Source organism: Engystomops pustulosus, chromosome 5 (assembly GCF_040894005.1).
Source record: "Engystomops pustulosus chromosome 5, aEngPut4.maternal, whole genome shotgun sequence".
Taxonomy (NCBI): domain Eukaryota; kingdom Metazoa; phylum Chordata; class Amphibia; order Anura; family Leptodactylidae; genus Engystomops; species Engystomops pustulosus.
Window position 1 is genome coordinate 128,022,287 of NC_092415.1, and position 12,157 is coordinate 128,034,443.

The window sequence follows — 12,157 nt, forward strand, 5'->3', positions numbered from 1 at the left end:
AGCTGTAGTACAGCTCCACACGTCCGGCTTGCCATGCACCTTGGAAGAAACTGGTAAGCTCAAGGACTGGCCCACCTTCTGTTCTACATATTGGTGGAGGGCTGGCCGTGCCTTTTTGGAAAAAAAATTGCGTCTTGGAACTCTCCAACTTGGTTTCACACAAGCCATTAGTTCTCTGAAGGAGGCAGAGTCCACGACTTGGAAAAGGAGGGACTGCAGTACCAACAACTTGGACAAGAGCATGGTCAGCTTCTGCTTAGGATGGCTGGACGCATACAGTTGTCTCTTTGTAATCGCCTCTTTCAACGACTGCTGGCGCCATGCGTAGTGAGGAACAGAATCTATCTGGACCGGGAGGTGATGTCAAAGACAAACCGCTCCCTCTGTTAAGCAACTACAGGATTCATACGATTTACCTACAATTTCCTGGATGGGCAGAAACGTGCTGAAAGCGTACGTCTTCCCTAGGGTAATGTACCCAATCACTATGCTCCCCCTGCAGATACCGAAGAAGTTCTTTACGGAACTTCGCAAAATGTTTTCTAAATATTTGTGGAGGGGCAAGAGACCCAGGCAAGTGCACACATTGCTGACAAGGAAAAAGCAGAGAGGGGGTATGGGGCTCCCAGACACACAATTATACTTCTGGGTTGCACAGGTATCTAGAGTACTCCCGATAAGGAACGAAAGGAAAGAGAAATCCCCTCACATTCTGGAAGGGGAAGCTGTGGGCCACTTAATCAGGTGTGGAGCATGGGTACCACCACCCTGTGGCAAATCACTAGAAAAGGTGAAAGAATCTACTAAACATATACTACAGATATGGCATAAAGCCAATTTGAAAACAAAACTCTCCCCATTCCCCTCACCACTTATGCCAGTGTGCTTCCTCCCAATGACTTTGTCACAGAACTGGTGGGATGTTCCGGCCTGGCGGGGAGCATTGGAAGACTTGACGATTAAGGAGCTATTGCAGAAGAGCTTACACCCCTTAGAGGAGTCTGTAGTCACCAAACTACAAAACAAGGGCCCAATCCAGTTTATAACTTTACAGCTACAATCGACATGTAAAGCCTTTCTTAAGAAATATGTTCCTCTCAGAACAGCCTTTTGAAATCGCCACTGCAGTGGGGGCAGCGAAGGCTAACACCATATCTTACATATATGATTGCATGTTAACAAACAGAGCACCAGCAGAACCTTTATACTTGTCGGCTTGGGAGGAGGAGCTGTGCATCAATCTGTCTGTCCAGTGACAAGAACTGGATCCTTAATCATTCTTATGGATTCTCCAGAAGTGTAAGGCTACAGGAAAGCCATTTAAAATTACTGGCTAGGAGGTACAAAAAGCCGGAAGTTCTGCAAAGGTAGGGTCTCCACCCTACAGGTAACTGCTGGAGATGTAGTAGAGGAAAGGGTTCCTTTGAACATATATGGTGGAAATGCCCCGTGATCTCTACTTTCTGGATAGATGTTCAGAAGGAAATTAGAACAATCTGCTCCTCCAACATAACAATAGATCTTCCCCTTATATGTCTGGGATTGTCCCCAGGGGGGCTTACGGTTGTCCACAACCAAACTGGTCACACGTTTACTGGCTGCGGCTAAGACATTGATACCGTTATATTGGTTGAGGCCTGACACACCAAAATTAGATATTTGGAGAGAGAAGGTAGCTCAGATATGTAGAATGGAGGAATTATCCAGCTTGACAAACCAGTGATCCAGCTAATAGGAACAACAACTGAAACAGTAGAGCGAGAGACAGGAGTCTTCATACGAGAGACAGGAGTCTTCATACGAACCGGAGATTATGTACCCCCCACTCCCTATAACCCTCCTTTTCCCAGGATCATGTTTCCATTATTTTCATTGTCTATTGTTTGATCCTGGTTACGACCTCTTACTGCATAAACAACATACCATATTGTCCTTGATAAAACTTTAATACCTACTAAGCATTGTATGTTCTTGCATCAACCCAATGTAAAACTGGACAATTGTAGTAAGTATTGTTCTGTATTCATATACGTCACAGCTGTGTATACTCTGACATACAGCATAAACCTTCCTGTCTTCCAATAAGCCAGACTGTTGTGGTTATGTAGTCAAACTTTATTGCTCCAACAGGTTGACAACTGAACAGTGAGGATTTGGATATTCAGATGTCTGTTTAATGGTAAAACTGAAACAAGCACATATAGGTAATCAGAATAAAGTATAATGTGGTCAACAATGCTTTCTACCTTATGCCCTCATTGAAGGGCAGAACAAGTATTGTATGTGAACATGTTATGAAAATTTAACCAATAAAAACAGAATTGACAAAAAAAAGACAAACTGCTCCCTTCGGCAGAGAGGTGCTGGAGCCTTGACTGGCTAAAATGGCATGTGTGGCACTAGGCGCTGCTGCGGCAGGATGGACCTCCACATCTGTTCCACGTTATTCCCAGGCCATTGGAAGGTGAAGCTGCATGTGTTGACGCAGGGCTGTGGTGCCAACAGTTAGCTCCCTGGCCATGCTTCACTTTCTGCCCACAGATTCTACATATACACGCTCGGCTTGTCTGGTGTCTTAACAAAAAACTGCCACACCTCCGAGGTGGTGATTTTACTGCTAACACTCTGTGCTGAGTGGCTACGTATGCCGCTGCCTCGCTGAGCCCCTGTACCACTGCTTACTTTGACCTCCGAAGTGGGGTTTGGCTCCCATCCTCACACTGCTGCCACCCTGCTAACACACGGCCACTGTAGCTACTCGTTGCCCGCTTCGTTGCCTGATGCGCAAGCTGACACCCTCCTCTCCTGACAATGATGATGAATCCCTGACTTCACAGGCTCCCAAGTGCGATCGGCTGTATCATCATTGATTTGTGTCGCCCTGTCACTGCTATCCTCCTCAACGGTCTTAGTATGCACATAACAAAGCAGCGGATGTCTGCCACTCCTCTAAACTGCCAAGCAGCTGTTGACTGTCCTCAAAGAATTCATCCTCGCTATATAGACCTAGTAGATCTCTGGCAGAGGGAAATGAACAGGACAGAGGCTGGTTGACCGCTGACCTGCTCCTGGGCCATGCCAACTAAGGATTGTATCTGACGAACCGACAGACTCTTGTCTGGGAAGTGGAGACTTAATCAACCAATCGACAACGGCAGTTCTGGCCTCACAGAGCCACCTCTGCCACGACGTCCCCTTACTGTGCTTCGCCTTCTGCGTGCTCCACCTGCCACCTCTCTTTATGACATATTGGTTAATCAACTATGTTCTGTGCCCCATGTAACATGTTGTACTCAAGCCCATTTTGGTAAGGAGGAAAAAAAATACTTTGTTCCCATGAATCACCGTAAACTTTGGATTTGTGACAAATCAAATTTTTCCTGAAATTCTAACCGAAGTTAGAATCGATTTGCCCATCTCTAATAACAACACTCTACAATAACTTCCCTATTATTGGAATGTACTGGCACGCACCAAGTGCATTGTGGGAATGACACACATCCGGTTTTCAGACAACTAGAGCCATGAATGTGCTCATGTATTCTGTTTCAAAGTATTTGTGTATACTGTTTCACATGCAATGTTCTCGCTCTGTGCGTGGTCGGGAAGGGAGGGGGGGTCTGACTAACATCCGGAGGTGATTTCACTTCCGTTTTGACTCTCCATCCAAGCTGCTCTGCTTATATAAAAACACACATGTATCCCCTGAGGAAGCCTGTGTCTCAGGCAGAACACGTGGGGTTCCTCTCCTCTTCTCTCAGACCGGCTACTCTTATCAACAACACGACAGTAAAGTGACCCAATGCCATGTTTTCATTGTATTTTATTTACTCTATATCTACTTTATACCAGTATATCTTTTGCTCTTGGTCTCACTACATTGATCTTGGAGATCAATGATTACACTGACATTTTTGTATCATGTTCAGTTTTTTTTCTGGCTTTTGATATGTTTTTAATCATTGTATAATCTAATAAAATTATTCGTTGTTCTTTATACACATCTCATTTCTTTTGTCTCTTATTTAAAACATTTTTGGATGTGTGGACCTTACACTACACATCAATTAGTCCCTATGTTCTCCTTTAAACCAAACTGCTCATAGATCCAGGCCCTATGACTGTGGTGATCTTATATTTGTTTCCCATGGTCTTCTTCATTTTAAAATCAACTATTAACATTGGCCTAAAAAGCCTTTAGAACTCTGAGAGCTCCAGGGTATCTCTGTGCTCTGGCTTCACACGCTGTTACAAGCCCATGCCCCTATGATCTATGACGCATGGTGTCGTATGCCGCAAAAAAAAACACTCCCGTACGGTGCCATGAGCACATAGCCGGCCTATGAGGGGATGTATATCTGACGTGTGAATGAGGCCTAAATCTGATTAACTTGGCTGGCAGAAACCTTCCTCATTCTACCTAAATCTGTGCTCTCAATCAGCCACAAATGTCTTCACAGTACGATGGTAACGGTTATGTTTTCGTGAAATATCTAATATTTTTATACCTTGTCCAAGACATTGCACTATTTGACGCTTTTTGGCAGCAAGGGATCCCTATTCTTTCCCATATTACTTTAAGCCTGTGGCTTGTTTAAAAATCTGGAACATTAAAAGTAGTTTTCTTTTAATTGGGCTCACCTGGCAAACAATTATCTAAAGTATCTGAGATTGATTTAAGTGAGTTTCACTGAAAAGCAAGAAATGTAATCTTTATTACACTTAAATCCAATTTGCTAAATCATTTGGAAAGTGGTGTATTGGATGGGGCCTTATCTTTTAATTGTATGTGTCCATATACCGTATATACTCGAGTTTAAGCAGTTTTTCAGCACAAAATTTGGCTCGGCTTATACTCGAGTCTATAGAAAAAAAATAACTCGGTACTCACCTTTTCAAAGTGGAGCTGAAGCAGGAAGAGATCCTACGGGAGGCGTGTGTTATTTATTTATTTTTATAATTAAAATCTAGGCTTATAAAATCTTAAATCGCTAACATATGCAATTCCTGATACCACTTTCTAACAGAACTTAACTTATTCCAGTGTGTACCTAAAAGATAAACCGATAACAGTCAATAATGGACTATAGTTTTTCCATTTTCCATTGATATTTTGAGTGGAAGTCATACTGTTGGAAGGAATTATAGTCTATTTGACACATATGAATCATATGGTGTGTATAGTATCATATTATATTGCATTACAGAGGTGATCCTGGTAAAGAAAGTACACTCTAGTGTAGACCTAGATAGGCTAATTTATAATCACTAATTACAGAGCACGGTTCATAAATTCACATTTTGTTTTACATTGAATACACTTAAAATATAAATCTTAATAATGTCCAGTTATGGGTCTAGTTGGTCTAGTTTGTTATTCTAAGTTGTAAGGTATAAGATACTACTAATGTCTGTGCCATTGACGGATATTAAAGTGTGAGACCTGGCCTGTGTAAGGAGCGTGGCTAGGGTGGAAAAAGATCCATTTTCATTGCATTTGTATGAGACTTTCAGTAATGCCCCCTCCTGTAAATAACCCCCACATGTGATTGTGCCAATAACAACTTTACTGAGGGGGCTACACAGCTACAGAAACACCAGAGAAATCCTGACTTACATCCAGTGACTGCAGGTGACATGTCCACTTCACTATTAGGGTGGTGGAACTCGTGACGTTTTGAACCAGTTGTTAGTCCATTTTTAGTCAGGCGTTAAAGTCTAGGCGTTTAGTCAGTACGTTAAAAAACGCATGCGTTTTTGAAACCGCATCTGTTTTTGTCGGGTTTTACCAATTATCGTAATTTAAAATGGACAAAAATGGATGCCTTCTCTAAAAACGGGTTCAAAACGCCACATGTGCAACCACCCTTGGACTCGGCATCACCACGTCTCCTTTCTGTGGACTTCACCACACAGACATCTTATGTCCTTCATTATCCCAAAATCTTCGTTCTCCGAAGTTGCGTTCACATGTTGCAGTTACAACTGCATCACAATCAGTTTTGAGGTGGTTTTAGGTGCAGTGAAGAACATTTGTGGAACAGGTTTCCCCTTCAAACTCAAATTCACCAGTTCATGTCTTTCACTTGTTAAATTAACAAAACTGCACCAAAAACCACCTCAAAACTCATTGTGATGCGGCTGTGATGCGGCATTACAACTTTAACTGCAACGTGTGACTGCACCCTGACAGTGTTGTCCTGCTGCTGCCCCTAACACTCTCCCAAAATACTGTAAGGGTGATGTCATAAGTGGCGTTTTGAACACGTTTTTGGCCGTTTTTAAGCAGTCCGTCAAAATTAGTATCCGTTTTTGACTAGTTTGAATTTAGATAATTGGTCAAGCCTGTCAAATACGGATGCGTTTTCAAAAACGGACTGCTTAAAAATGGGCCAAAAACGCGTTCAAAATGCCACGTGTGACATCACCCTAAGGCTGTGCTCACACGTGGTATTTAAACAAATACAAGAGAGCAGACGCTCGTGATCCATCACATAATCATCACTGGAAACTCATGTGAGATCAAACCTAGGCCCTTCATGCTGCCACGTGTGAACACACTCCAAGAAATGTCCCCACAGCTCCCCAGTAATGTCCTCACACAGCCCCCAGTATTGTCTCCCACACATCTCTTCCAGTAATTCCCCCGCACCCCCCCAAGTAAAGTCACCCACTCATCCCCCAATAATGTCACCCACACATCTATCCAGTAATGTCCCCCTTATAATCTCCCTCAGTAATGTGCCCCACACAGGCCCCCCTGTAATGATCCCCATTAATGTGCCTCCCACAGATCCCCCTGTAATGTGCCCCATACACAGATCCCCCTGTAATGTGCCCCACAAACAGATCCCCCTGTAATGTGCCCCACACACAGATCCCCCTGTAATGTGCCCCACACACAGATCCCCCTGTAATGTGCCCCACACACAGATCCCCCTGTAATGTGCCCCACACACAGATCCCCCTGTAATGTGCCCCACACACAGATCCCCCTGTAATGTGCCCCACACACAGATCCCCCTGTAATGTGCCCCACACACAGATCCCCATGTAAAGTGCCCCACACACAGATCCCCCTGTAATGTGCTCCATACACAGATCCCCCTGTAACGTGCCCCATTCACAGATCCCCCTGTAATGTCCCCACACACAGATCCCCCTGTAATGTGCACCATACAGATCCCCTGTAATGTGCCCCACACACAGATCCCCTGTAATGTGCCCCATACACAGATCCCCTGTAATGTGCCCCACACACAGATCCCCTGTAATGTGCCCCGCACACAGATCCCCTGTAATGTGCCCCGCACACAGATCCCCTGTAATGTGCCCCACACAGATCCCCCTGTAATGTGCCCCACACAGATCCCCCTGTAATGTGCCCCATATAGATCCCCCTGTAATGTGCCCCATATAGATCTTCCTATGTTCTCCCTCACTCCTGCAGCTCCGTGCACTGCTTTCCCCTGCAGGTCATGTGAACATGACATCATCACAGGTCCTGCAGGGAAAGCAGTGTACACTGATCGTGAAGAGAGAGGAGCATGCCGGGCAGCGGGGCTAATGTCCTCTGGACCCAGGGAGATCCGGGGCACCAGGCAAAAGATCCGGGGCATGAGTCCCGGATCTTTTGACCTAGTGACGCCCCTGGCCTGTGTATTGTCAGTAATATGGTGGCACTATTTGGAAATGTTCTCATCATTTTCAGGTCAGGATGTAGTTACTTTTTTTGTCTGTAAATTCGCTGGGCCATACATAGGGGATCAGGGTAAGGGGTGGGAGCGGCATTTAGATTTTCTCCTCAGGCAGCAAAAAGGTGCCACTACGTGAGTTTACTGCAAATGGGCCCAGGGCCGACACCAGCACTTGGCATACCCAGGCAAGTGCCAGGACCTAGAGCTGCTTGGGGGCCCACATAAGGCTGTACATTAGAAATCCATAGGGGTGAGGGGGCTATATCTAATGAATCCATAGGGTTTGAGGGGGAGATCTATATAGAATAACCATGAGAAGGCTGTTTGGTATGATAAACTAGGAAATATTTTAGGGAACCAGAGTGATTTTTTTTTAATGCACGTGAGTTCACTGCAAAGGGCCTACTGAGGCTGTCGCCCAGGGGCCTACTGAAACCTGGAGCCAACCCTGAAGGGGCCCACTGAGGTTCTGTCGCCAAAGGGCCTAATAAAACTTGGAGCTGGCCCTACACACACACTCACGTGGCTGTCTTACCTCTTTTGTTTGTTTCACGCTTAATAGTCATCCAGATTTGGTATTCTCTCTTTTCAGACAATCCGAGTTTATTAATAAGTTCTGTCACTTCATCTGGAGGATTTGGAGACACTATGCCAAAAGAATCTCCAGGCTGAAATTCAATTGTAGTATTCTTGAGAGAGAAAAAACAGAAAAATAAACATTTTGTTTTAATAAAATCAACGTTTTACATTTGTGCCACGACTCATCTTTAACCTTTCCAAGACTATGTTTTTGCATTCCATTTCTCACTCCTCTCTACAAGCCATATTTTGTTAAAATGACATTTAAACTTTATGAGGGCTTACTACTGGTAATATTTAATGTTCTGTTCTATGAAAAAAATTCTATAGTGCTGAAAGTGGCAAAAAAATGTAGTGGCACCATTTTCGCACGTGCTTTGTTTTTACAAATGGCATTGTCGTTTTTTTCTTTGGGCCAGGTTATCATCCACTTCGCAAAAGAGGTTCAGTTTGAATAAATGTAAGGTTATGCACCTGGGGACTAACAATCCACATGCAACATATGTCCCTGCTCTAAAACCAGGAGGATATGGACTCTCTGAATAGGGAAATTTTGCTGTATGGAGCAAGGCAAGGTGTCATTATCTCAACCACTTTTTAATACGATTTTTGTGGGAAGCAAAATAGTAAAAATGTGTTGATTTTTTTCATTTCTTTTCTGTTACGGCATTCACTGCATTGAATAATCTGCATGAAAAATGTGAAACTATTAATTCAGGCGCCCTAGGGTACAACTGTATTGCAGTATATTGTAAACATACTGCATCTCTATTAAAGTAGGAGCCAAATAGAAGGATGCAAATGACTGCTAAGGGAGCCTCAAAGCTGTTGCTATACTAGGTGCAGTGTTTGAACCAGTTGGCAAAAGTGTTTCACAAAATATTATGGACACCCGCTTCCTGCATTGAGGTGACGCCCAGTCACCTCCATACACCCATTCATGGCCGGTTGATAAAAGAGTTGCCAATTGTCCAAGTTTGTGAACAGAACATTACACTTACCAATAATTAGATATTTTTTCATAAACCTCAGGAGGTATTTACCACTGCCCAAGAGACAGGAATAGAGAAAAAACGGGGTCAAAGAGTTAGACGCGCTACATCCGAGGTGTATTATTGATTATTTTTATTGGAAATGTGACTACGATGGGGCAAATCTTGTGCCCATTGCGCAGCCTTTGATCTGGCGGTAAATGTTATAATCAAAAGAGAAGGAATTGTGGTGGAGAATGAAGTTAATGCTTTCAAGAAGAAAAGCAGTCTGTGCTGGGGGCATCTTCGGATTTGATGATAGAAAGTTTTCAATGGATTTGATTCCTAGGGCGTGTGGGATGTTGGAATACAGTGCTGATACGTCAGCTGTTAGTAGCGACCAAGCTTTGCAGTTATTGTGGGGGTTGGTAAGGTTGTTGAGTCGTAGAAGTTCATTGATCAGTTGGGTTGAATCTTTTAGATAGGATGGTAACTGTAGGACAAAGGGTTGAAGGTGGAGGTCTATATAGTGTGACAGATTGCAAGTTAAAGAGTTTATACCAGAGATAATGGGGCGGCCAGGTGGGTTGGTAAGGGATTTATGGATCTTGGGTAGGTGGTAAAAGAAGGGGAGGGGTGGGTTGCTGACGGTGAGGAATTGTTTTTCTTTCTTGCTGAGCAAATTTTGGGAGGAGGCTTCATGAATCAAATTGGTGTAAGTGGTATAATCGGTTGGAAGGGGGTTTGTTTGCAGGGGTTCATAGAAGGATGAATCCGATAGAATGTTGTTTGCTTCAGCAATGTAATCTGGACGGTCTTGGATTACGATGCCTCCGCCTTTGTCAGCTGGTCTTATGATGATGGTATCATTGTCCTTGAGGGATTTGATTGCTCTTTTTTCAGTAGCGGAGAGGTTGGAATTGGTACCTTGGGGGTTTGATTGAGGAAGTTTTTTGAGGTCATCAAGGGCTAAGTTATAGAAGGTGTCGATGGCTGGCCCCTTATGGTGTAGGGGGTAGAAGTGAGACTTTTAGGGTAAAGGTTCTCTTTTAGGTAGAGTCGTAGGAAATGGACATGGATACTATTGGAGGATTCCTTTTTTAGTGATTCTTCCAGATCCAGGAAAAGGTTGGTCATGGACCTGGTGTCTTCTCTGGAGAACTATTTCCTACGACTCTACCTAAAAGAGAACCTTTACCCTAAAAGTCTCCAGGTAGACATAAAATCTCCCTTTCCAAACGACCAGCTCTTCAACGAGAAATGGAATAACCGTTTGGAAACCCTCACTCGAGACTTGATCGACCTCATCATACTAAAAAGATCCGACCTCCAAAAGGAGGCAACACTAAAAATCAACATTATCTCCACACTACTATCACCCTACGAAGACCACCCCGACTTTCAAAACCTAGCCACAAGCACTCACTTCCGCTCCCAACAACATGATCTAAGCAAAATAAAGCGGAAATGCTTGAAACTGGACAACACACGTAACCACTCCGCTTTAAACAACACTCCAGACCACCCCGCACCACCCCCACCTGGACCGGTTTCTACACGGCCCATCCATTCAACCAACCCAGAAAACAGAAATACAAATAGAAACAACACTACCCACCACCAAAGAAAGACATCAACAACAACAACAAAGAAGCCTGAACACAACCGAAACAGCAATCGGAGGGCGCCCCCCTCCCAAACTCAACCGACTAAGAACAGAACCTTCCGCAAAACCACTGCACCCACACTATCCCCCAGCCCCATGAACGCCGCCTCCATCACCCGTATAATCCAAACCCCCATACTCAACCCAACAATAACCATCCCACCCCCCACTCCACAAACAAACCCCCTAGGCCCTATTCCCCTCAACGCCTTCAAAGCTGCCGATTTGGAAGCCCATCTAGCCAACCTCCCTGTCAACATTACCATCCACACCACACATGAGCCCAAAGACCACCTTAATTTATCACTACTGTCGACCCATGATGAACCCCATTCGCCCACCCAATCCCTTCCCATACCGCCAACACCCCCTGGGTTACCCTCCACCTCCAGTACCTCTTCCACTGAGTCTTTTTTAGCCCTTCCCACCCATCTCTCCAGATCCCCGAGTCTCTCCCCCCACACCTCCTACCTACCCCTACTTCCAATCTTAACCAGTCCAATCAAAATAACCCAATTCTTCTCCCTGAGTCACAAAACCTCCACCTCAACAAAAAGAAAAATAGACCACGAGGCTGCTGCGGTGGAACCACTAAAAGAAGAACCAGCAGCCAAAAACACAAGAATCCAATAAACACGAAAATAGAACCCAACCAACCCATTAAGATCTTCAACCTCTCCAAATACAACCTTCAACAGAATGAGATCGACCTCCTATCCAAAGGCTTATCTTTCTGCCCTACCGCTCCTGCAGACGACTTTCAACTCTTTCTAGACCTCAACAGTTTCATACGCAAACTCACTCTCAACCGACATTTTGCTATACAGTCTGTCCAATCCGAAACACGCATGTCCACCACCCCATCTCCCAAATTACCCGTCCCTTCCCCCACGAACCTCGCTCCCATACCAGTTCATGTCCACCCTCCCTCTCACTTCTACACCATAAGGGGCCAGCCATCGACACCTTCTATAACTTAGCCCTTGATGACCTCAAAAAACTTCCTCAATCAAACCCCCAAGGTACCAATTCCAACCTCTCCGCTACTGAAAAAAGAGCAATCAAATCCCTCAAGGACAATGATACCATCATCATAAGACCAGCTGACAAAGGCGGAGGCATCGTAATCCAAGACCGTCCAGATTACATTGCTGAAGCAAACAACATTCTATCGGATTCATCCTTCTATGAACCCCTACAAACAAACCCCCTTCCAACCGATTATACCACTTACACCAATTTGA

The 12,157-nt window shown here is 44.4% G+C and overlaps 1 protein-coding gene across 9 annotated transcripts in view; it reads right to left on the bottom strand.

Annotated features, from left to right (window-relative positions):
• The window catches only part of MTRR (5-methyltetrahydrofolate-homocysteine methyltransferase reductase), a 517,819-nt gene that overhangs the window by 337,495 nt on the left and 168,167 nt on the right, over positions 1-12,157 (bottom strand). For all 9 annotated transcript variants that reach the window (XM_072152995.1, XM_072152997.1, XM_072152996.1 and 6 more), the window contains one exon: positions 8,233-8,386. In XM_072152995.1, the coding sequence (XP_072009096.1) occupies positions 8,233-8,386 (154 nt within the window). The remainder of the gene's footprint in view (positions 1-8,232; positions 8,387-12,157) is intronic.